Here is a 26,794-nt window from a genome sequence, read left to right as displayed (position 1 = left end):
GCCAGTGGCCATCACTAATGGACACGGCACCACTTTGAGTCAAAGAAGTTGAGTGGTGTACTCACTTTTGTTGCCAGCGGTTTAGACATTAATGGCTGTGTGTTGTGTTGTTTTGAGGGGACAGCAAATGTACATTGTTATTTGGTTCAAGACATTGCCCTGCCAAAATCGACAATAGTATTGTACAACATATTATACAACCTTGTTTCCAAAAAGGTTGGGAAGCTGTGTAAACTTGTTCAATGTACTTGTTCAATGACAAAGTTGAATCTAATCTAATCTTCAGCTGCTTGTCGGGGTCACTTTTGTCATATTTTTTGGTTCATAATGCACCAAATGTTTTCATTGGGTGACAGGTCTGGGTTGCAGGAAGGCCAGTTTTGCACCTGGACTCTCTTACTAGAGAGCTATGCTGTTGTGATACATGCAGAATGTGGGTTTGCATTGTCTAGCAGAAATAAGCAAGGCCTTCTCTGAAAAATACATTGTCTGGATGGCAGCATATGTTACACCAAAACCTGCATATATTGTTCAGCATTAATGGCGCCTTTACAAAAATCACACATGCCATGTGCACTAATTCACCCCCATACCATCACAGACAATGGCTTTTGAACTGAGCACTAATAACAAGCCAATGATTCCCAAAAATATTTTCTTATTTTTATTCATCAGACCATAGGACAGTTTCCACTTTGCCTCAGTCCATATTAAATGAGCTTGGGGCCAGAGAAGGTGGCGTTTCTGGATCTTGTTTATATATGGTTTCTTCTGGTTATAACTTGCATTTGTGGATGCAGCGAAGTCCTGTGTTCACAGACAATGGTTTTCAGAATTGTTCCTGAGCCCATGCAGTGATTTCCATTTGATTTGTTGTCTTTTTCTCTTGAATTTAGGGTTTAAATGATTTGCACATCATTGCAATGTTTTTCTTTATATTTTACACAGAGTCCCAACCTTTTTTAGAAACAGGGTTGTAACAGTTAAGTCTGTTGAATATTAACTACTGGTAAGTATTGATTACTTATAACTACCCCTAAGTAAATCAGTCATATAGGCAAGATTAGGTTAGTAGTGAGTAAATATGACAAATGGCCCATCTTCAATGGGCGCTAAGGTAAAAAAACAGGAAACTTTAACTGAGAGGTCATCTAAAACAAACAACAACAAAAAACACTCAGGTTAGCAAGGTGTTCAAGGCTGGCCCAGCTACAAAACTAGGCTTCAGCCTGGTTCACTTGTTTTCCTGTGATGATAGACAAAAAAAGTGTTAAAAAGGACAAAACATACATTAAGCATAGCAATTAGTTATAAAATACAATAATACATTTTAAGCTCATTAGTATTCTGTGTGTAGGAAAATACAGTTCATATCATATGGTGTGACGAATGGATCATATGAAGTGACAAGCAAAACCTTTTGAGAAGGTTTTTCTGGCTCCAAATTAGGCAAAGGTTGTACCCCAACCCCCTCTGCCCTGTTGTCCACCTATTTAAATTGCCCTGTTTGTCCTTTGGTTGTTGGTCATTGGTTTGAGTCAGCTCATTGAGTTGTTGCTCTTTCGTTTACAGTGCATGCCTCTACAGTATACAGTATACAGTGCGTGCCTCTCCTCTACAGTATACAATGCGTGCCTCTCCTCTACAGTATACAGTGCGTGCCTCTCCTCTACAGTATACAGTGCGTGCCTCTCCTCTACTGTATACAGTGCGTGCCTCTCCTCTACTGTATACAGTGCATGCCTCTCCTCTACAGTATACCGTTTGTTTTCTGGTCCTTCCTTGTCAGTGACCTGAAGTGTTCTTCCTCCATGTCATTTTTTTTAAGGCTTAAATACAAACTTCCTTCAGCGATCAACCAGTTGTAGTACATCACTTATTATACCTACATTCTGGAGAGGGGTGTGACCATATTAAGTTGCTGCAGGTTCTTCCTCTACACTCAAGCAATGGCTGGCAATGTCCTTTGGTTTAATGACACTCAAAAACACATATATGGAAGCACAGAACAACTTCCTTCAGCGATCAACCAGCGATCAACACTACTCTATGATTGGTTAATTTCACTTGCCAATCAACTCTTTACCATTGAGGTACATGTCTCGTGTTCATGTTTATTCAGGAACCATAAGCTCAGGCTCACTGCGTTCCACTTGGTTTGATTGAAACCTCTGCACATTCAAATTAGTAACTATATTATATTTTACTATATGATATCTGGAATTACAAATCAATCTTTAGACATAGTAAATCAATCATAGATTGATACAAGCACAGTGATAGGTATATCAGTTTATATGCATCAGTATCTCCAAAGAGTTTCCCTTATAAACACTGAACCCAGGATAGAGTGGCTGAGTGAATGTGGTCTGGACTCTGTAGAGGAGGGTCATTGTGTCAGAGACACTGTAGAAGGACAGAGTTCCTGCCCTGTGGTCCAGATACACTCCTACTCTGGATGAGCAGGGAACAGGGATATCAGTCCTGTTATTATTGTGCCAGAAACAGAAACTTGATGAAGAACAATGTAACATCCAAGACTGATCATTATACCCAAAAAAACACTTATTACCACCTCCTTTCCTTTTGATAGTTTTGTATGAGACAGCTACATTAACCCACTCCCCACTCCACTCTACCTCCCAGTAACAGACTCCAGACAGACCCTCTCTACACAACACCTGGTTATAGCAGTTAAATCTGTCTAGGTGCTCAGTATAGAACTGGCCCTTATTACTCCATGACAACCTTCTGTTCCCCTCAGAAAGACACAGGCCGTAATGTGCTGTATTGGGATCCAGTGTCAGCTGGCAGGAATCTAAGAGAATGAAAAACAAAATCAGTGAGTGTGTGTTATGGAAAATCTTGAACTAATGTACATTTGAGAAATGTCTTCTTTTCTATTACCTGGTATGTAACTCTGGTCTTTGTGACGTCTGAATAATATCAGAAGATCATTGGGTTCTCTGACCATATGTTAATCTGCCCAAACCAATAAGGTATCTGTCCTTTGTCCGTAAGGAATGTGGCCGACTGCCTTTTACAATGTGCCCCTATCCCCTTGACAGTAAACACATAGGGCAAAAAGGATAAGGTGAGGGGACAGCCCGCCCTTCGGTTAAAACCTATGTGACATAAGACAGATGGGCAGAATCTTACCACACCCCTTTTAACTGTAACAAATACTGACTGTTCATGTATTTTCCTCAGAATCCTTGCAGATTTATTTTCTAAGCTTTTGACGCATCTCTCTATTTGCAAATAAACTGCAAATTGTGCCAAGAGAATGTTGTCTCTGTACTTACTTCCATTAAGAGTTCCTATCAATGGAAATACCATGACAGTCTCTCTGTGAGTGCGTAAGACTGTATTTACATGCTAAGAAACAGTATGTAATAGTGTTTACATACGCCTGCCAATAGGTGTGTGTGTGCCTTCAAATGAAGTGCAAATAAATGGTGTGATTGTGTTGGTCTGTGTGTGATTGTGTTTCCTTACATGTCAAGAAATCCTCTCTGTTCTTGGACTCAGCAAGTGGTCCAATCTGAACTGTGGCCACTATGGAGACAGACAGACTTGTATAACACAGGTCCTTATTATTTCGGTTCAGAATCTACAAATAGGTAGATTATAAAGAGAAACCACATACTAACAACAAGTTTAATATCATTATTCTTAAGAACTGTTTGTTTGATCTTGTGTGTCAGTCAGATCATGAATGTAAGTTCTTAGAAATGTTTATATCACATATATGTTAGACCTAAGAAGGATCAGCTTACTGTCCTCTATGTCAATACTCAATTGTGCAAAATGTTATCTATTATCTAAATGTTACCTACTTATACATGTCAGACTTTACAATTTTACACCGTTCCATATGGGTAACATTATACACATTTTCATGACATTCTTCCAAAATACTGTTGATGGAATTATAGCATATTGTAAGGATTCTTAAATTTATTTGACCAACCTTCCCCAGATATCCTGTCCATTTCCTTTTTGCAAACATCCTGTATTTGATTTTTCAGTTCGGAGACTGATTTCTTTACATTTTCAAAGGAGATGTGTGGATAGACAGTGATGCTGGGTAAGACCTCAGATCCAGGAGATACACCGAGAGACTGGAAACTCTACAGAGAGGAAAATCAGTAGGAGGTTTAAGAAACAAGAAACCAGGCAAGCCTGGTTCAGCCAGCCTGGAATAAAAAGTGATAACCGTTGATGCCCTCCCTGGATTCAAACCTGTGTCTCCCACATACGAGACTGTATCCTTAACCACTACGCCACAGAGCTATAAATCTTTTGAGATTTGGTGTAGTATTTCAACATTAGATCATTAACATCACGCCGAGTTTCAATATTTCGCTGGACACCATTAAGCATTGTGTTAAACTGAATAACGTTTTTTATTAGGTTTACCTCCACCACAAATAGCATCTATAACTTTTGCCACTGGCCATTTTAACAGCTTGATAGCCATTTGTGAATGACATTGATATAATAACTATCAATATAGCTGACGATAACTTACTTTTTTTCTCAAATGAAAAGACGAGAGGATCATGTAGCCAGCAAAGCTTTTGTCTATCCTGAACAAATCCTAATACGTAATTCAAAAATCGAAAATCCACCAGAAATAGTTGCAATATAACATAAAAAAGTTTTATTTTAAGCTTCCTATAACGTAGCTACTGAAGATTGTATCCAGAGAGGTTTTTGTCTATCCTGAACAAATCCTCTTTTGCACTTGGCCGTTTTAACAGCCAATTTGCCATTTGTGAAGGACATAGATACAGTATCAATCAATATAGGTGATGATAACTGATTTTTTCATCAAGTAAAAAGACGAGAGAATCTTGTAGATAGCGAAGTGTTTTTCTATCTGGAAACATATCCTAATATCCACCAGAACTGTTTTATTTTAGGCTTCCTATAACGTACAGTGGGGAGAACAAGTATTTGATACACTGCCGATTTTGCAGGTTTTCCCACTTACAAAGCATGTAGAAGTCTGTAATTTTTAATGTAGGTACTCTTCAAATGTGAGTGACAGAATCTAAAACAGAAGTCCAGAAAATCCTATTTTATGATTTTTAAATAATTAATTTGCATTATATTGCATGACATAAGTATTTGATACATCAGAAAAGCAAAACTTAATATTTGGTACAGAAACCTTTGTTTGCAATTAGAGATCATACATTTCCTGTAGTTCTTGACCAGGTTTGCAAACACTGCAGCAGGGATTTTGGCCCACTCCTCCATACAGACCTTCTCCAGATCATTCAGGTTTCGGGGCTGTCGCTGGGCAATACAGACTTTCAGCTCCCTCCAAAGATTTTCTATTGGGTTCAGGTCTGGACACTGGCTAGGCCACTCCAGGACCTTGAGATGCTTCTTACAGAGTCACTCCTTAGTTGCTCTGGCTGTGTGTTTTGGGTTGATGTCATGCTGGAAGACCTAGCCACGACCCCTCTTCAATGCTCTTACTGAGGGATCTCGCGATACATGGGCGTATCCATCCTCCCCTCAATGCGGTGCAGTCGTCCTGTCCCATTTGCATCAGACCACATGACCTTCTCCCATTCCTCCTCTGGATCATCCAGATGGTCATTGGCAAACTTCAGACAGGCCTGGACATGCGCTGGCTTGAGCAGGGGGACCTTGCGTGCTCTGCAGGATTTTAATCCATGACTGTGTAGTGTGTTACTAATGATTTTCTTTGAAACTGTGGTCCCAACTCTCTTCAGGTCATTGACCAGGTCCTGCCGTGTAGTTTTCTGAGCTGATCCCTCACATTCCACACCACAAGGTGAGATCTTGCATGGAGCCCCAGACCGAGGGAGATTGACCGTCATCTTGAACTTCTTCCATTTTCTAATAATTACGCCATCGGTTGTTGCCTTCTCACCAAGCTGCTTGCCTATTGTCCTGTAGCCCATCCCAGCCTTGTGCAGGTCTACAATTCTATCCCTGATGTGCTTGCACATCTCTCTGGTCTTGGCCATTGTGGAGAGGTTGGAGTCTGTTTGATTGTGTGGACAGGTGTCTTTTATACAGGTAACGAGTTCAAACAGGTGCAGTTAATACAGGCAATGAGTGGAAAAAAGGAGGGCTTCTTAAAGAAAAACTAACAGGTCTGTGAGAGCTGGAATTCTTACTGGTTTGTAGGTGATCAATTACTTATGTCATGCAATAAAATGCAAATTAATTATTTAAAAATCATACAATGGGATTTTTGTTTTAGATTCTGTCACTCACATTTGAAGAGTACCTATGTTAAGAATTACAGACCTCTAAATGCTTTGTAAGTAGGAAAATCTGCAGTGTATCAAATACTTGTTCTCCCCACTGTAGCTACTGAAGGTTGTACCCAGTAAAAAGTTTTTCCCTGTCCTGAACAAACCCTAAGCCATAATGTGTTTTGACTGTTACGGGAGTCGAACATGGGACCTGTTTATCCGGAGTCCCTGTCTCTAATGTTATGGAAATGTTGAACTAAGGTACATTTGAGAAATGTCAGTCTTTCTATTGCCTGGTATGTAAATCTTTACTTTGATTGTGACACACGTCTGTATAATATCAGAGCACCACTAGGTACTTTGACCATCTGTTCTCCTGCCTAGATCAAGACGGGTGCCAGTCCTTTGTTTCTTAGGAATGTGGTCCTTGGGAGGAAGTAAGGTCAGTTGGCCCCTTTAGGTAAACACAACAGTAAACATGTCAGGAAGAATACCCTTTGGATAAAACCTATGTGACAACAAGACAGATGGGCAGCATCTTACCACAACCCATTTTCCACTATAAGTACTGATGACTGTTTATGTATTAAGTTAGAGACTCCTCGGATGATTATTCTGTAAGCATTTGACGCGTCTCTCTATTTGCAAATAAACTATTAAATTCTGCAAGAGAATTTTGTCTCTGTCCTTACTCCTTTAAAAGTTCTGATCGATGAAATTGCCATCACACTAACGACCACTATTTAACAAGGGGTAGTCAGTCATTCAGTCACTCACTCACTCGCTCAGTCACTCACTAAGAGACATCCACTCTTCTAGGCCGGCATCTCTTACGCAGTCGAGCAAAAAACTGGTAAAGAAGTCAAGGGCACACTGCAAATAAAATCTTTAAAAAAATAAGAGAATAAATATATTTGCTTGAAATAATCTGGAACGGAACGAGGCAAATGTCTTAATATTCAATGCATATTTTCTAAAACCAAGCGGTATTATCAAACACAACTTTAGTACTATTTTAAACCTTAAAACAAGATAATGTACTTGATAAGACATATTTTTTGCAGTGTAGTCATTACATTTTTAAGGTAACTTAGTGATGTCACCTGGAGAAAATTGATGTGATCCTTTTCATCTAAGAGCTGCTTCAGCTCAACATCTCTCCTCCTCATCTCAGCAACCTCCTTCTCCAGTTGTTTCAAGAGTTCTTCAGCCCGATTTACTTCAGTCTTCTCCTGAGCTCTGATCAACTCCTTTAACTCAGAGCGTCTTTTCTCAAGGTAGTGGATCAGCTCAGTAAATATCTTCTCACTGTCCTCCACTGTTGCCTGTGCAGAGTGCTGTTAGGACACAGAGAGAGAAGGGGGTCCATTTTAATAAGCTCATTGACTCTGCTCTCAGGACCACAGATTCTGAAAGTATTTAGACCCCTTCAATTTTACCACATATTGTTATGTTACAGCCTAATTCTAAAATGATTTAGTGCTTCTTTCCCCGTCAATCTACACACAGTAACCAATAATCAGAAGCAAAAACAGGTTTTTAGATGTTTTTGGCAAATTAATTAAAAAACAGTATTCAGACCATTTGCTAAGTCACTTGAAATTTAGCTCAGTTGCATCCTTTTTCCATTGGTCATCCTTCTGATGGTTCTACAACTTGATTTGAGTCCCTCTGTGGTAAGTTGACCTGATTGGACATGATCCCCAAGAACACAGTGACCACCAAGCGTGTGTGATTCCACACTTCTTCAATTTAAGAATTATCGAGTCCAATTAGCTCTTGGGGTCTTTGAATGATTAAAATGTGGAAAAAGTGAAGGGGTCTGAATACTTTCCAAATGTACTGTATATTTAGCAGTACGAAAATGCACCTTCAGAGAGTCCACAGCCTGTCTCAGCTCCTGAATCTCCTTCTCTTTTTCCTGGATTATTTTCTGGGACTGCTGATGTTTCTCCCCCAAATGTTTCTGCAGAGACATACAGTGGGGAGAACAACTATTTGATACACTGCCGATTTTGCATGTTTTCCTACTTACAAAGCATGTAGGGGTGTGTAATTTTTATCATAGGTACATTTCCACTGTGAGAGACGGAATCTAAACAACATGACCCTGTCTATCATTACCCTAATGATTAGAGAATGGAACAAATCTGAAATCTCTGGATCCTTATTTACATGCTTCTAGACCATTACCTGCGTATTAACTCCAAGACCACACATTTTCATTACACAGAACTATAACATAGTACAGCAAAACTTTTTATGTTAAAATCATTGGTCAAAGGGAATTAATTCAAGTGACACATACTGTGGGGAGAAAAAGTATTTGGCTTCTTAAAGAAAAACTAACAGGTCTGTCAGAGCCGGATTCTTACTGGTTTGTAGGTGATCAAATACTTATGTCATGCAATAAAATGCTAATTATTATTTAAAAATCATACAATGGGATTTTCAGGATTTTTTTTATCCGTCACTCACAGTTGAAGACTACCTATGATAAAAATGACAGACTTCTACATGCTGTGTAAGTGGGAAAACCTGCTAAATCGGCAGTGTATCAAATACTTGTTCTACCCACTGTACTTGTTAAGAAACGTAAAGAGGCATTAACCTGCAGGATCTTGAAAATGTTTACATTTTGAAATATTGTGTGGCCCTATTTCAATGGAACTGTATTAATCAAAAGAGAAGTTAGACATAACAGATGATTTTAAAACGTCAGTAATTAGTTGAAAACAAAAATAGCTGACTTTATCGATTAATTGGATCTATGTGGGACACGGACAAAAACTGCAAAGAAAGATTGTAAAATGTTGGAGGCTGTGGCTGTACCATTGGAAAGATGTACAACTCAGTTCTTCTGCCTTTTATACTGAAAGCAGTTTGTTGAATAATGTGCCAGCGTGATGTGATGCACACATTGTAGCCATGACAACAGAGGTTAAGAGGGCTCAGAACCCTTGGTGTATCTAGGGGCTGGGCCACTGGGGCAACCCCTGAAATCTGAGTGGCCTCTTCTATGCTTCTGCGCTGTCACTGCAAACCTTTCTTACAGTATCTCACAAAAGTGAGTACACCCCTCACAGTTTTGTAAAAGTTTTATTATATCTTTTCATGTGACAGCACTGAAGAGATGACACTTTGCTACAATGTAAAGTAGTGAGTGTACAGCTTGTATAACAGTGTAAATGATGACAGAGGTTAAGAGGGCTCACTGGGGCACCCCCTGAAATTTGAGAGGCCTCTTCTATGCTTCTGCGCTGTCACTCCAAGCTTTTGTGGGGTGGGATCTCTAGACAGTGGGGTACAGTATGTATTGTTTAGCAAAGTTCTTATTTAGAATTGGAAATAACATGTTAACCTTTAGGATGCATCTCCCAGGCGGTGGACTAATGGTAGAGGATGTGTTACAAATGTAAGGCACCAGTAGTTCTGTTGTTTCATGTCTATTAAAGAGTAACACTGAGCCTCAACATTAGTTATGGACCACCTTTCAAACATTCCAGAAATGCTATTTCCCAACTATTTCCTCATAAATATTTGTTTTGGGTGTTGTCATGTACTGGGTTTGACACCTGTGGGCCTGGGTTATGTATGATGTCATGATTGGGAAGGGAGAAGAAAAAGGAAGCACATGTAGGGCAAGCAGTTACGTGACCGCCCATGTAGTTTATTAAAGTATTAATACAAAATCACAACAGGGGTCGGTTTTTCAATTGCAAAACAGGAATTCACCCCATTTCTGTGGCTGAAATCTCAGGCAGTATCAAACCTTCGCTGCTGACTGGGCTAAAAGAGTCACTGCTATACATGTAACCTTTGTGCCTGAATGGTCAAAATGAGGACGAGGAATTCTCCCCACCAGAATCCCCAGATTTTAACAGATTGGGTTTGGGGCCGAGGCAATGTAGGAGGGTGGGAGGATGGGAAAGGTCTGATTGGTACTTTACATAGACCACATGTCACTCATAATAAGCCCTTGCTTTTCCTGTAATATACAAACTTTTGTTTATTTTTTCATAAGACGTACCTGTGGGCACTGCAAAAACCTGCCATCTACAGAGAATGTGTGCTGCAGAGAAGTCATGCATGTTTGTATTCTGGTATTCTGTCCAACAATATTTGAATGCCACCTGTATGAAGGAACATTGGTCTCTTTTTGTCGAGAGCACAACTTTTTTCTTTTCAATCAAAAATAATTGTTCTAAAAGCAAAGCTTAGGCTTCAAAGTAATATACATTTTTTGCAACCAAATATTTTGTAGTAGAGTAAATATATTGAGAACAAAAATGTATTTAAAAACAAAACTCGCTATCAACCACACTCTATTTTGGCTAGACAGACCCCTTTGCTTGCAGTGCTTCTTTCATTGGTTTTGAAATGTATTTTCTGATTGAAACACTAGTTCTTTGTTTTCACTTTGACCCCACATCTGTGGGTGGCCTTTCGTGGGAGGTGTGGGTGATGCTTCTCCATTGGTTATCTATTTTTTGTGTCATTTTGGCTACAACCAATACTGTTCAGCCTTTCTTTTCAACATAGAGGACACATGAAGGACAGTGTCTGATGAATCTCCGATCACATACTTCGTACTACTGCTTACATACTTCGTGGGTAACTTACGTACTTTGTGGGTGATGATGTACGTACTGCTTAGTATAGTAAATTAATATGCCAGTACTTGGACGGATTGGAACATATTACCTCGTCATGAAATTGCATCTCAAAATATAATTTTGTTGCGCATTAATTAACATCATGCCATGTTTTAATATTTAGCTAGAAACAATTTCATATGAAATTTACTTCCACTACAAATAGCATCAGTACGGCTTTTGCCACTGGCTGTTTTATTGCTTACAAGCCAGTAGTGGAAGTAGTAGTAGTATCTTCCTACTTGGAATAGTCATAACTAATAATATAGGAGAGCAGGGTAAATTTAGCCAGTTTTAACTTGAGGCAACTTTTAAGTGAAGGCAGGACAGTAATAATAATAATAATAATAATAATAATACATGGGATTTATATAGCGCTTTTCAATGACCCAAAGACGCTTTACAAAAACAAGCAAAACAAAGAACACTGAGAAATAAAATATACAACAACAAAGGGGCTATGGGAAGGCTTGTTTAAACAGAAATGGCTTAAGGCGGAGGCGGAAGGTGTTAAGAGAGTCAGAGTCAAGGATGGATTGTGGCAGTGAGTTCCAGAGCCGGGGAGCAACCCTGTAGAATGCCCTGTCACCACAGCTCCGTAGCTTGGATCTGGGGATGATGAGGTGGCCTGCTGTACAAGAGCGGAGTGAGCGTGAAGGTTGATAGTGTTGAAGAAGGTCCGAGAGGTAGGGGGGAGCAAGTTTGTGGAGGGCTTTGTAAGTCAGGAGGAGTATTTTGTATTCAATGCGCTGTTTGACAGGGAGCCAGTGAAGCTCACAGAGGATTGGGGTGATGTGCTGCCAGGACTTTGAATGAGTAAGAAGCCTAGCAGCAGAGTTTTGAACCATTTGGAGCTTATGGAGGTATGAGGAGTTGATGCCGGACAAGAGGGAGTTACAATAGTCAAGACGGGAGGTGATGAATGCATGAATCAGAGTTTCAGCTGCAGGTGGGGGGAGGGAGGATTTGAGTTTTGCAATGTTACGAAGATGAAAGAAAGATGATTTGACAGTCTGTTTAATGTGTTGCTCGAAACATAGGGTGGAGTCAAGGATGACCCCAAGGTTGCGAGCACAGGGGGAAGGAGAAACTACAGTGTTTCCAAGTAAAATATGTACATATATTTCATGATGTGGTGCATCCCTGGGAATAATCACTTTGGATGTAAAATAAACCGTTTTCAAAAATAGTGGTCTCTTGGCTCAACTTGCCCCTGATGAGGGGTACATTGAGCCAAGGGAGTGGATAAGTTGAGTCATATCGGGGTAAATTGTGACATTGATTATGTTGAAGTAAAACTGAACCTTTCCACCTTATATAGGCTAATGCAGACAGATTATTGTCCCCATCATCCTCATTCAGGTAAAATCTTTATGTAACTTTCTTCTGTGCTACAGTAGGCAAGTGTTTTCTTCTTGGTTTTGATTTGTTTTGAACCTTTCAGGGGCTTTTTCTTCTCATTTTCAGTCCTTTTATTTTCTGTGTGCCTTTCCAGCTCTAGCTTTTCTGGTGTGTTGGTAAAGATTTTTGTTTTTACCTTCTCCCTTTTCATTCTAGGTTTAGTTTCTGTGGCTATATTTTACACTCTAAAACGGTAAGTATAACTGGCTGCTATTACAATAAAAAAACAATGCCTGAATGTATGTTTTCTTTGTGTTAATCTACATTTCATTCCTAGTAATTGACAGAATGATAAATTATCTAAATAGTTGTTCCCTACAGTTAATTATTGATTCTTTATCTACTATACTTTGAAATGTTTGGGCATGGGCTGTTTTTAAACCTTAGAATAAAATATTTTCTGAAAGTTAATATGACATATATGTAGAGTTAATGCATTTATGTATAAAGAAAAATAGCTGAAGTTCCCAAATTACCTGTTTCTCAGTCCATTCCAATGCAGCTGAGACGGTATCATGGCCTTTATGTTCATCCATTGTACAAAGATAACAGATACACTGCTGATCAGTACAACAGTAAATCTCCAGTAGTTTGTCATGATGAGAGCAGAACTTCTCCTCTAGTTTTTTAGAGGCTTGGACCAACTTGTGTCTCTTTAATGGAGCTACTTCATAGTGAGATTGGAGGTGAGTCTCACAGTAAGAGGCCAGACACATCAGACAGGACTTGGTGGCTTTTAGTTTTCTACCAGTGCAGAAATCACACACCGCATCTCCAGGTCCAGCATAATAATGATCAGGAGGAGCAGCTTGGAGTTTTGTCTTCTTCAGATTCTCCACCAATTCAGCCAGGATGATGGTCCTGTTCAGAACAGGTCTTGGTTTGAAGGTCTGTCTGCACTGGGGGCAGCTGTAGATTCCCATGTCATCTTCCTGATCCAAACAGCCCTTAATACAGCTCATACAGTAACTGTGTCCACAGGGAATAGTAACTGGATCCTTCAGTAGATATAAACAGATTGAACAACTGATTGAGCTTACGGCCTCTGCCATTTTTCACGCTCACACCAACAAAGAAAAAAAACAGATATTGTTGTCGTTTTCCTTGAACTGTTTTTTTTCATGGGAGTGGTTTATTTTCTTTGACTTCCTGGTTCTGTAGTGAACTCAGATGTCAGATATCAGGTCTGGCCAGTAGAGGGCATTAGTGATCTATCATATCCAGAGTAAATATTCTCAGTTCTCTGTGATCTCCAAGGCCTGGATCATAATTTCTCCCTATTCCAGAACTATAAGCAGAACAGCAGAAATGACATCCTGCAGAAAGAGAATGCAGGTCAAACAAATAGAGATCTCCCATCTTTACTACAACTTTCTTTTTATAAGACAGTGAAATGACCTGGAATTGGTCACAGCACTCTTTTCTGCTACATAAACTGTCCATCACAACATACCTGACACAAAACACACTAGTAAATGCATTTTTTCCAAACCCTCTTATGCCTGACTCTCCCCATCTGAGATGTTGACTACACCCGTTCGCCTCCTCATCAACCACAACAATATGACCATCTGCCTAATATTGTGTAGGTCACCCCTTTGCCACCAAAACAGCCCTGACCCGTTGAGGCATGGACTCCACTAGACCTCTGAAGGTGTTCTGTGGTCTCTGGCACTAAGACGTTAGCAGCAGATCCTACAAGTCCTGTAGGTTGCGAGGTGGGGCCTCGATGGATTAGACTAGTTTATCCAGCACATCCCACAGATGCTAGATTGGATTGAGATCTGGGGAATTTGTATGCCAAGTCAACACCTTTTTACTCGTTGTTGTGGTCCTCAAACCATTCCTGAACCACTTTTGCTTTGTGGATGGGTGTATTATCCTGCTGAAAAAGACCAAGTCCATCAGGGAATACTGTTGCCATGAATAGTGGCACATGGTCTGCAACAATGCTTAGGTAGGTGGTACGTGTCAAAATAACATCCACATCAGACCAGGCCATCTTCCATTGCTCTGTGGTCCAGTTCTGAAACACAAGGGCTGTTTGGAGATGCTCTGACCCAGTCATCTAGCCATCACAATTTGGCCCTTGTCAAAGTTGCTCAGATCCTTACACTTGCCCACACATCAACTTTGAGGACAGAATGTTCCCTTGCTGCTTAATATACTGTATCCCAACCACTAACAGGTGCCATGATAAGATTATTAGTGTTATTCACTTCACCTCTCAGTGGTTGGACAGGTGAGGTCCGGAAGTAATTGGACACTGACACAAGTTTAGTTTTTTTGGCTGTATTCATGTTACAGTTAAATAATTAACATGGGCTTAAAGTGCAGTCACTCAGCTTTAATTTGACCGTATTAACATCCAACCCTGTTGTCCTTACCAAAGGTCAGAGGCAAAAGCAATTCATCATAGAAACATGAGGCGCCGTGTACTCTATCTCTCTGGTGTGGGTTGTGATGCATTGCATACCAAAATGTTTGTACAAATAAATCAGATCAGTAACATGGAAGTAATCACCAAAACATTCAAATTTAATGAGTATACCCAAGCAAGACAAGTTTTACATCATTTCATTCATGATTTAAAACAGAGCTTTCAGCAAAGTTAAACTGGTCTGATAGCTGGCCTTTCTTTTTTTTGATACCGAACATAAATCTACCTACTATTTATATTTTGCCTATGTGGGTGACTTTAAATGTGGAATGCCTGACATTGCAAAAGTGAGTTTACTTTTCCGACTACAATTATTAATATATAAATATATTGTTATCATGTAGTTTCATTAATACCTGCCACAGAATTAAGAGTTGATCTTTTTTCACACTATTTCTTATTAACTTTCCAAATTATTGTTACTATGAACAGTTAGCTGATCAATATATCCCAGCCAGCTAGCAACTATTCCTTTTTATTACACTAAACAATCATATAGATAGAGATATGTCCCTAACTATAAACAGTAGGGTTGCATATCGAGACTAGGTGGACTAAAGGAACTGTGGAAATAGTGAATATGTAAATGTATTCATTCACAGACTATAGCAGTTCTTTAGACCTGTTGAGCCAGATTGAGTGCCTTGGTTGAGTTCAGCTTTCAACTGCCCAACTCTGTATCCAGAAATGGAATTAAACATTCAACCAGTGGTTCAACAGTTGTACTAAAGTTCCACCACAAACCCCCAGAAAACAGAAAGAACCTCTTGCCACTACTCCTAGACTCATACCCCATGGCCCAACAGTAGGTAAATACTAGTGGGAAACATGATTCATCCTGGCCTCCCACCTCTCCTGCATGCTGACTTCAACTGTGATTGGATTCATCTCTATTACATTATTTTCAGCAGTTAAAGTTAAATGCAACACCAATTATAAAGGAGTTCAACGATTTTAAATGTATTCAGCTGGTAGAATGCTACATCATTAGTAAGACATTCAAGTTTCACCACTACAATTGGTTTATTTTAGACTATCAACCTTAACATTTCTACAGTTTTTGGCATGTTCCATATAGTTGACCTAAGACATCTGTTTAACTTCAGCCCAAAAATGAGTATACTTTGAGACTATATTTGCCATAGACTGTATACCTCTTACTGCTCAGAAAGAAATCATGGTTTCAAACTGGTTTTCAAACATCAAACAATCATGATTCATGACTCCATTTTTCCCAGCAAGTTATAAGCAAGCTATTGTGTTTATATTAAAGCATATTCATTCTACACACTGAACTTGGCTGTTATATCATCTGTTAAGTTGAGTATTTTTGGTAGCAATATTATTATTTCACTGGGTCACACTGATTTGTAAATCCAACTTTATAAGGCCTTGCAGTTGTGCACAGCATATACAATTCCCAGTTGAGCCTTTTTTTTTCAAGTAACCTAATTATTATTGTTGCTTTTATCTTGGTTTCATCTCCAATATTGTGATTTCCAATTCATAATTAAGGCCCTGCTTCATTGCAGCAATGAACTAGTCTGTTAGTTGGATTCAAATCCTGATCTCACAATAACACAGCTAATTGCAAGTCAAGTAAGGGTAATTTGTATAGCATATTTCATACAATTTCATGAAGCTTTACAAAAAAAAAAAAATAGAAATAAGATAAATAAATGTAGCATAAAAGGCAAAGCATACAAATAAAAACAGCACATTTAAGATGGCTAAAAGATAATTAAAAGATGAATAAAAGTTTGTTCCAACTCTGTGCAGCATAATGACTAAACGCTGCCTCACCATTTGTGGTTTCCGTGAAGTCTTTGCTTTTGGTTTTTAAAGAACAACTGTTGTTTGTTGTTATTCCGCTGGTACTGTTTCTTGTACATCACCCCCTGGTTCATCACCAGGTGCATCCTGCATTATCTGTTTGAACTGGCTCTTGAATAACCCGGCCTTAAAAAGAGAGTAGATGGTGATTTCGCTGTAAGAATAAGATTAAACCGAAGCGATGTTCAATTTCAATATTAAGGGTTTTGATCCCTTCATTTTGCAAATATTGTACACAAAAAAAATTCTGTTTCTATGAACCCATATGCAATTGCGATCTTGACGTTTACCTTCCATTTCTTTGCAAATGTAATGACTTGCCCTTTCTTACATTCCACATTTTAGTATTTTAGCAAATGCTCTTTTATCAAGAGCAACTTACAGTAAGTGCATACATTTTTAAACAACTATCTGAAACAACCACACAATATAGCAGTAAGTGCATTCAAATTGATTAATTTGTTACAGGCAAAAGTCAGTGCTCGAAAGAAGACCATAAAAATAATAAAGATAACATGACATGAAAACAAAAGGAAGCAAACAGAGTGGGTGAAGAAAAACTATTGTAGGTACTCAATGAAATGTGAGTTTTAAGATATTTTTTGAAGATGGGCAGAGACTCTGCTATGCTAGCCTTCAAGTGGAGCTGGTGCACCCTAATGCAACATTAAGGTGCCAGGACAAAGAAGAGTTTTAACTTTGTGGATCAGGACCTGTCCCGAAGGATGGCCAAGAGCCTAAAGGTGGCTGAAAGAAGAGCCCTAGTAGGGATGTAGGGATTGAGCATTGCCAGAAGATAGTGAGAAACACCTCTTGTTACTCCATAAGGAAGAACCATAGCGTTGAAGTGTATTTGAGTTTCAACTGTAAAGAAACGAGCCTTCAGGACCACCATTTGTAAGAGGATGGGCGGCAGGTACCAATCCCTTCTATGTAACCTAGTAGTGGCCTGCCAGTAAGGAAGCAATCCAAGAGTGTGCAGAACCTGAGATGGCCAAATCAGAGAGGGCAGAAAGTAGGATGTGATGTGGTGTCAATGTCAGGCAGTGATTAGATCAATGAAAATTAGAACAGAGGAGAGAGAGTAAGCTTGGGCAATGTGAAGAGCTTCTTTCGGGGTATAAGGTCAAGAGGGCATGATGTTTGGCAGCCAGCCATCCCTAGCTGCAGGACATCATCTGGTAAAAGCAGGGGGAAAGCGCTTAATGCTTGGCAAAGTTTGGCGTGTGAGTGACCAGTGGGCTGAGTGAATGACATACAGATATCAACAACCTACGTTTGAAAGTAAGAACAGAGGAGAGAGTAAGCTTGAAAATTGAAATTCTATCATAATTTGGGGTGCTCGTTCGGGATCCTAATCCTGCTCGGTTCGAGTCTTTTTCCAAACAGGTTAACCGGCCACGGCCACAGACATATCTCTGGAGCTCAAACCTCCCCCGAAAGAGGGCTATCCTTTGAGGAGTTGACCAGGAGTGCCTAACTGGAGAAGTGACCCGGCCTCGATCAATACAGGTCCCCCGGAGAAATTCAACTTTGGAGTTAAGAGCACAATACATTTGTGGTCAGACCTCTGGTTTTCAATCTGCATTGAAATTTGGACCTTTTATACTATCTCACTTACCAGCTTATGAGTTTATTAATGCATGCTGGGCACGTTAATTGAGATAAAATCAATTTACTGGGTAAACTGGGAACATGGGTAAGTGAGGTAGAAAACCACTGTTCATCCCTCATAGTTCTGTTGGACCGGCAGAGGTTATGACAGATAAGTATGGTGTGTGGATGTGAACAACTGTAATTTGGGGAGTATTTGGGCTTTCTGACAAATGACTGGCCTGTACTCAATGCCCCATTTAACTTGGACGCTAATGTGGTTCTTGCAAGACGACCAAAGACTTTGCGTGACCTGGAGGCATTTTGCCAAGACAAATGGGCAGCTATACCACCTGCAAGAATTCGGGGCCTCATAGACAACTATTACAAAAGACTGCACGCTGTCACTGATGCTAAAGGGGGCAATACACAGTATTAAGAACTAAGGGTATGCAAACTTTTGACCAGGGGGTAGTAAATATTTTCTTTGTTGCCATGTTTTGTTTCATGATTGTGCCATTCTGTCATGACCTATAGTTTAATGTGAATCCCATAAGAAATAAAAGACGTGTTTTGACTGCTCACTCATGTTTTCTTTACAAAAGGTACATATTTTACCAAATTTTCCAAGGGTGTGCAAACTTTTGAGCACAAATGTATATGTCTTATTGCAGACTTTTATTTTGATAGCACAGAGCAAGAGCTACAAGTCTTCATATTGCTGCCGAATCTCTAATGTTGTCGAGCTTCTTACCTTTGGTTGCAGATCCAACATTACTGACAAAAGTTTGCACATAAAAAAACTATCCAAAAACAAATGGAGAGGGAAAGTAAGAATTTAATGTCTAGTCATAAAAGGGCGTGTATATGTTCACAGATCTGATTGCATGCTTACGTTTCATGTTATATGTATTATGATGTTTTTCTAAAAGAGTTAGTCTAGTACCTTATACAGCCCAGGTGTGATCAAAGCCAACAGGAACAGACCTCCCACAGCACCACCAATTATCTCCTTTGTGAAATCAATCTCAGGGTACACCTCCACTTCAGTTTCAATCTGTAGATGACAAACACATGTAATTTCAATTGAGTTTAAATTAGGATCGCAATGTTACTGGGAGTTATGCCAACGTCTACCGTTTGGACAGGTGGGATGTTTTGGTGGGAGTCCAAAGAAAAATAGATGTATTGGTTTCTGTCATACTCCAGAGTGGCACTGCTGATCAAGCTTAAGTGGGCAGACTCAAGACCAATCTGAGAGAAAAGAGAGACCAAAAATGTGAAGAATAACATGGGAGACTAGAACAGGAAGAGATGTATTATATATCACTGGTCATCTACTGTTGATTTAGTTTATTAAAACATATTTTCTATTGCAAGTTTTCATTCCCCATCTTTCATTTATTACCTGCTCTATCCATCCAGAGCTGACATTGCCAGCAATGTTGTAAGTATTGTGAGCGTCTTTTCTCATGACAACACTGCACACAAAAACCCAACACATTGCGACAGAGCAGTCCTGTAGGAAGAGGAAAGATTTAATTGTTTTAAAATCAACATGCTGGAATCCATAAAAGTATGTAATTGTAGGGAAAAATCAATTAAGATGTTTTCTTAAAATATCTTTTATATGTAATAAGTATAGTCTTGATCATCTTAATGTTAAAATAAAAATTTTACACATATTTACTTTATCAACATTTTTACACAGATTTTTTCCCCAAAACACAAAAACAAGCAGTAAATCACCACAGCAGCCTTTTTCTTCAGTTTGTCCACAAAATCTGTTGCAATAGGTTTCTCATCATGTTCTCTGCGACAACCTGGAATCTGAAAAAACCTTTCTGTCAGTCCAATCAAAAAGTTCTCAACTGACACTTTTATTATGTTAAAATGTTATTTCGTTGTATTACATTTGGGATGTATATGTGGGAGGTTGTTATTCAACAAATTATTTGCATTCTTACCTTTAAAACATCTGGATCAGCCCAGATATATTTGTCTCCAAGTTTCATTGGTACCTTGATCTTCACAGTAAGATTAAAGTCTCTTACATAATTCACAACCTGAGACAGAATTTGATTATTTCTACATTAGCTCAATTATATTCCACTGACATCAAGACAAATGCATAGAATAGGATTCTTACCACAAATGATTGATTCACGTGTTTCTGCATAACATTTTTCCCGGCAGTGAAATTAATGTACTTGGTAGAATCCTTGTGTCTAAACAGATTAACCAATAAAAGCATTACAAATAACTGACTGTGTTAATTTATTTGAGATTGGTGACCAACATTAATATAAGCATTGAATAATATATTTTTATGGAAAATAACATTTTTTAACTAATTTAAGAAACAAACCTTGTAATCAAAACATAAATTCTGTATTTGACACCAATCCTTTTCACTTTGTAAAGTTCACTAGCTGGGGCATGTTCATTATTTCCACTAAATGGGATCAGACAAGAATTAGCAATAAACACTGACAACAAGACTTTACCATTACTCAGTTTAATATACTTCAAAATATAAAATCATTCAGAAAATGTTCCAAGAAAATAATTGGCAGTCATCTTGAACTGTGAAAACTAAATATAGATTTAAATACAGAGACGATTTATAGCACATTATCCTTAACGTAATTTAAGCTACACAATCAGTTAGACATTAGAATGTGGGGACAGGCAACATGAAACAATATTTTAAGGGGGTATATTATCTACAAATACTAAATAATTCTACTAATAAATACAGTGGATGTAAAAGTCTACACACCCCTGTTAAAATGCCAGTTTTTTCAGATGTAAAAAATGAGACAAAGATAAATCATGTCAGAACTTTTTCCACTTTTAATGTGACCAATAATGTGAACAATTCAATTGAAAAACAAACTGAAATCTTTGAGGGGGAAAGATTTAAAATAGAAAACTCACAATAATCTGGTTGCATAAGTGTGCACACTCTTGAACTAATACTTTGTTGAAGCACCTTTTGATTTTATTACAGCACTCAGTCATTTTGGGTAGGAGTCTATTAGCTTGGCACATTTTGACGTGGCTATATTTGCCCACTCTTCTTTGCAAAAGCACTCCAAATCTGTCAGATTGCGAGGACATTTCATGTACACAGCCCTCTTCAGATCAACCCACAGATGTTCAATTGGATTCAGGTCTGGGCTCTGGTGAAGCCATGCTTTTGTGGATTTGGATGTGTGCTTTGGCTCATTGTCGTGCTGAAAGGTGAACTTCCTCTTCATCTTCAGCTTTCTAACGGACGCCTGAAGGTTTTGTGCCAAAATTGCCTGGTATTTGGAACGGTTCATAATTCCCTCCACCCTGACTATGGCCCTGGTTCCAGTTGAAGAAAAACAGCCCTAAAGCATGATGCTGCCACCACCATGCTTCACTGTGGGTATGGTGTTCTTTGGGTGATGTGCAGTGTTGTTTTTGCGCCAAACGTACCTTTTGGAATTATGGCCAAGAAATTCAACTTTGGTTTCATCAGACCATAACACATTTTCCCATGTGTTTTGGGGGCACTTGATGTTTGTTTTTGCAAGCTTCAGGTGGGCTTGGATGTTTTTCTTTGTAAGCTTCCATCTTGCCACCCTACCCCATAGCCCATTCATATGAAGAATACGGGAGATTGTTGTCACATGTGGCACACAGCCAGTACTTGCCAGAAATTCCTGCAATTCCTTTAATGTTGCTGTAGGTCTCTTGGAAGCCTCCCTGACCAGTTTTCTTCTCATCCTTTCATCAGTTTTGGAGGGACGTCCAGTTCTTGGTAACATCTCTGTTGTGCCATATTTTCTCCACTTGATGATGACTGTCTTCACTGTGTTCCATGGTATATCTAATGCTTTGGAAATGATTTTGTACACTTCTCCTGACTGATATATTTCAACAATGAGATCCCTCTGATGCTTTGGAAGCTCTCTGCGGACCATGGCTTTTGCTCTGATATGCACACTTTACAATAAACTGGTTGCAAGTTTCCCCTCAAAGATTTAAGTTTATTTTTCAATTGAATTGTTTACATTATAGGTCACATTTAAAGTGAAAAAAGTTCTGACATGATTTATCTTTGTCTCATTTTTTACATCACTAAAACTGGCATTTTAACAGGGGTGTGTAGACTTTTTAGATCCACTGTAAATAAAAAAAAGTTTTACTAAGTTAGGTCCACACATACCTTGAGGCATTTGCAGTGAAAGTCACTATTTGTTCAAAGTGACTTTTACTATCTATTCCATAGGAGATTACAAAGAAAACCTAGAAAACAACAATGTATAATTTAAAGTTACTTAGTTACTACATACATATTTGGACTTCAAAATAAAGGTAATGAATCCAATCCTTCTTGAAAATGCCTTATGAGCTTAATTCAAATCCCAAAAATATGCAGTATATTTCACTGTCTGTACTGTTAGAATGAATGTATAGTTTCAAAAAGTTCAGAAATACCTTCATATATAACCTTCATATGGACTGTCAATTATTATAAATAGCACTCAAAATGGTTTTAAGTGGTTACATTTCTTCAAGCCCATCCCTCCCATTTATTACAGGAGTGTTTGGACTGTGATAACTATTAAACTGAACAAAAATATAAATATATAAAAATACACCATATTACATGACCTGCAGTAAAAGATCCCAGACATTTTTTACATGCACATATCTGTATTCCCAGTTTTGTGAAATTCATTGAATTGACTGATTCAATGTTTCATTTTTCATTTGATTGATTACTTTATAAAACTTGATGTTTTATGTTATGTTTTTCCCCCTGTTTTATATAATTAATGTTTTCATTAAAAGGTAAAGAAAAAGTAAGAACAGACCTTAGAATTGCTCTTGAAGATGGGCTTGTTAATGGTGCAGTCACTCTTTCCCCATGTTACACCATGCTCACTGTCTATGGAGTTACACTCCACTTTTCCCTGGAAAGGAAAATGGTTTTGAAAAAATTTGAACACCACATTTGTTAACTAAAATCAGTTTCACTCCTCCCAGAGCTTTTGAATACTATGGTTTCTTAATAATGGGCCCATTTTCCAAAAAAGCTAATTCATGTCAATAGAATAAAATAGAAATTGGTAGATGGAATGCATTAACACAAGGAATGCATATGCATACAATCTCTTTCACAGACGTAATTGACTGAAATAGTCAATACGTCATAATCCCCATAAAACCTAGTGGCAATATGTGACAGAAATATGTGAGGAAACGGGGTCGTATGTCGCATGTTACTACTATTCAGGATAGCTGTTTGTCAACCACATCACTGCCCTGAATTTTGTTGGTCATATTTGAGTGGGATCAAGTTGTTAGAAAATACTTTCTGGAGGACAATGATGACATGACCCTGTCTGACTCGAAAGGTAAATTGGACAACAATGAGGAAATCCCAGACTAGGATACTACTCAAAACATTGTCGGAGAATGAAACATTGCAAATTCCTCTGATGAAAATACTGAAGGAACTGAGATGTACAGTGTGGTTGTCACAGAGGAAGTTGAACCTGTGATGAAATTTGTGAAATGTCCTGTGCAAGCAGCCTATGACAAGGAAATTGACATAATTCAGGCATTTCATTGCAAATGCAGAGATGGCCCTTAAAGAAAACAGTGGCTTGTCTTGTATAAAACAACTGTTTACAGATTACATTTACAAAAAAAGGGCAACCATGGCATCCATGACAGAGACAGTGAAAGATGTACAGATTCCTGTAGTATTGAACACCTTGAATGTGATCTAGTGAAAACACAGTGTCGACAAAGTACCTGAATATGGGTAAGTCTAACGTTTGCTAACTGTTTCTTTTCAGAAAGTTGTAAAATTAGTTTGCATTGCTAGTTATCTAGCTATAGCTACTGACGTTACTGTTAATGTTAGCTAGCTAGATAACAATGTTAACTTGCCAGCTAGCTAACATATCCTGATATCTAGCTTTTTTGTTTGGTTGCTAGCTTTACTTCATGATTAACTTTACTTTATTCTTGATTTCCAGCATACACAGACTCATGGCCAGGCTAGCCCTGGATTAAATCTATTAATGAGGGGGTCAAGAAACATTTTAAATGGAGCTGGTTGCTGTAGAATGTCCAAGTTGAAGGAAATGCCTTTTCACTGAATTGCTTCAGCAAAATTAGCGAACCAGTGCCATATGAAGCATTCAAAACACATGAAAGCACGCCACTGGCTATGACTGGTTGTTACAGAAATTGACTGAATTTTAACAGACCTATCAATAAGATTGCTTCCAATGGGGAAAATACTCAACAAACAAAAAACACAATAATAAATACTATTCAGAACAAATTGCATATTTAGAAAAGTATATATTTTAGTGATAACAAACTTTATTTTATTTAGGGTGTATGGTGTTTTATCAAATTCAGTTTTTCAGGTACTCATTCTAGGATTTGTTGCTGAGAATTCTCTTCCCCGTCAGTCACACTAGGGATTATTGAATGGCGCAAGAGGCGAGCTGGCTAAAGATCCGAAAGCCCTTGCTCAATGGACAGGACATCTGCTTCACATAAGCTCACCCATGGTGTCAAGAAGACTATCCAAGATGAAGAACTAGAGGAAATAAGAAGTGTCCCCTTCTCTCTCAACATTCATGATGCCACAAGCAAGACAAATAAAAGGGTATTAGGTGTTCTTGGTAGCTACTGTAAGAATATGACAAGGACCAGATGGTGGAGTGGGTTCTCAACGCAAAGTGTAGTTTTAATTCCAAAGGGCAGCAATCAGGCAGGCAAAGATCGATACACAGGAGAGCAGAATGGCGAAGGCTCAAAATTCAGGCAAGCAGGTCAAGAATTAACAGGCTGGAAGGCTAGTTGGTACACAGGCAAATGAACACACACAAAAACTCTCAAGAATGGCTTAGTATGGTGTGTTAAACAAACAATATCTCACAAAGAAACAGGTGCATCAAACTGAACGAAATAGGGAAAACTAATGAGAACCATATTCAGATGATTGGGAAACGGGGAGTGAGCTGTGTTCATGGGGAACGAGAAGTGTGCTGTGTGCAGGAGGCAGAGGATGTGAAGGTGGACTGGATGTCAATCTCACAGCTACTGGATCGAGAAACATGAGAGGATGGTTGTACAACACCTTGTAGCTCTGTAGCTCATATCTGTATCAGCAGAATCTCTCTTCAATGCACTGGATGGGCTTTTGGAAAGGATGACACTCCCATGGGATAATCTGGTGTCCATTCTCATGGACTCATGTGCTGTGATGAGGGGCTCTAAAAATTACCTGGAGAAGAAGATCGGAGCCTGCTGTGACCCTCAAATCCTCAACATTGATGGTGACTCATTTACCACCGCCTTCATAATGCCAGCAAGATATTATGTTGTCCTTTTAAGTGTTGATGGGTTAAGGCTTTGCTCTCAGACCTGTACACAGACCACAAATGTTCAGCTGACATGAAATACGGCCTCAGAGAATTTTGCAGCATATTTGGCATCCATTTCTCGTGGCCAGAGTGCTATATTCCACACCGGTGGCTCTCAGTCTTAGATGTCAGTCTGGACACATTGCACATTTGGGATGCATTGGTCATGTTTTACTACGCCTTTCCAAGCAATGACATTGTCAATGCCATTCTACAAAAGCGGGGCGTACAGGAAGCTGGCAGAACCCGGATCAAGGAGTTGTGGAAGGAGTTGGGGAACAGATCCAAGAACTTCACAAATGAGGTCCATCCATCCATCATCTTCCGCTTATCCGGGGCTGGGTTGCGGGGGCAGCAGTCTAAGCAGGGACGCCCAGACTTCCCTCTCCCCAGACACTTCCTCCAGCTCTTCCGGGGGGACACAGAGGCATTCCCAGGCCAGCCGGGAGACTTAGTCCCTCCTGCGTGTCCTAGGTCATCCCCAGGGTCTCCTCCCGGTGGGACGGGACCGGAACACCTTCCCAGGAAGGCGTTCCGGAGGCATCCGAAACAGATGCCCAAGCCACCTCAGCTGACCCCTCTCGATGTGGAGGAGCAACATCGCTACTCTGAGCTCCTCCCGGGTGACTGAGCTTCTCACCCTATCTCTAAGGGATCGCCCAGCCACCCTGCGGAGAAAGCTCATTTCGGCCGCCTGTATCCGGGATCTTGTCCTTTTGGTCATGACCCAAAGCTCATGACCATAGGTGAGAGTAGGAACGTAGATTGACCGGGAAATCGAGAGCTTCGCCTTGCGGCTCAGCTCTTTCTTCACCACGACAGACCGATACATCGACCGCATTACTGCAGAAGCTGCACCAATCCGTCTGTCAATCTCCCGTTCCATCCTTCCCTCACTCATGAACAAGACCCCTAGATACTTAAACTCCTCCACTTGAGGCAGGCATTCTCCACCAACCTGAAGTGGGCAAGCCACCCTTTTCCGACTGAGGACCATGGCCTCGGATTTGGAGGTACTGATTTTCATCCCCACCGCTTCACACTCGGCTGCAAACCGTCCCAGTGCATGCTGAAGGTTCTGGTTTGAAGGGGCCAACACGACAACATCATCCTCAAGGAGCAGAGACGAAATCGTGTGGTCCCCAAACCTGACACCCTCCGGCTGTTATGGTAATTTTGAACTAAGGTACATTTGAG

The 26,794-nt window shown here is 39.4% G+C and overlaps 2 protein-coding genes across 5 annotated transcripts in view; both read right to left on the bottom strand.

Moving 5' to 3' along the window:
• Positions 1–1,954: 1,954 nt before the first annotated feature.
• LOC105030019 (E3 ubiquitin/ISG15 ligase TRIM25) lies at positions 1,955–13,414 on the bottom strand. 4 transcript variants are annotated; one of them, XM_010903651.3, is made up of 7 exons: positions 12,778–13,414; positions 8,116–8,211; positions 7,349–7,582; positions 3,974–4,133; positions 3,499–3,558; positions 2,908–3,125; positions 2,727–2,818 (listed from the first exon to the last, which is right to left on the bottom strand). In XM_010903651.3, exons 1-6 carry the CDS (start codon positions 13,351–13,353, stop codon positions 2,947–2,949), a joined length of 1,305 nt encoding a protein of 434 aa, XP_010901953.2. In that variant the 5' UTR covers positions 13,354–13,414; the 3' UTR covers positions 2,727–2,818; positions 2,908–2,946. The 4 variants fall into 4 exon arrangements, with proteins under 4 accessions (XP_010901951.1, XP_010901952.1, XP_010901953.2 ...); XM_010903649.4 differs by lacking the exon at positions 2,908–3,125 and having other exon boundaries at positions 1,955–2,818; XM_010903652.4 differs by lacking the exon at positions 2,727–2,818 and having other exon boundaries at positions 2,957–3,060.
• A 3,021-nt stretch (positions 13,415–16,435) lies between these two features.
• The window catches only part of LOC105030020 (integrin alpha-M), a 77,919-nt gene continuing 67,560 nt past the window's right edge, over positions 16,436–26,794 (bottom strand). Inside the window, exons 21-30 of the mRNA XM_034292089.1 lie at positions 23,021–23,119; positions 22,369–22,448; positions 20,536–20,622; positions 20,317–20,395; positions 20,135–20,233; positions 19,917–19,997; positions 19,576–19,686; positions 19,305–19,421; positions 19,114–19,224; positions 16,436–16,700 (exon numbers count right to left, since the gene is read on the bottom strand). Of these exons, the coding sequence (XP_034147980.1) occupies positions 16,605–16,700; positions 19,114–19,224; positions 19,305–19,421; positions 19,576–19,686; positions 19,917–19,997; positions 20,135–20,233; positions 20,317–20,395; positions 20,536–20,622; positions 22,369–22,448; positions 23,021–23,119 (960 nt within the window). The 3' untranslated portion in view covers positions 16,436–16,604. The remainder of the gene's footprint in view (positions 16,701–19,113; positions 19,225–19,304; positions 19,422–19,575; positions 19,687–19,916; positions 19,998–20,134; positions 20,234–20,316; positions 20,396–20,535; positions 20,623–22,368; positions 22,449–23,020; positions 23,120–26,794) is intronic.

Source organism: Esox lucius, chromosome 5 (assembly GCF_011004845.1).
Source record: "Esox lucius isolate fEsoLuc1 chromosome 5, fEsoLuc1.pri, whole genome shotgun sequence".
NCBI classification, from domain to species: domain Eukaryota; kingdom Metazoa; phylum Chordata; class Actinopteri; order Esociformes; family Esocidae; genus Esox; species Esox lucius.
This window is presented reverse-complemented; position numbering and strand designations above follow the sequence as displayed.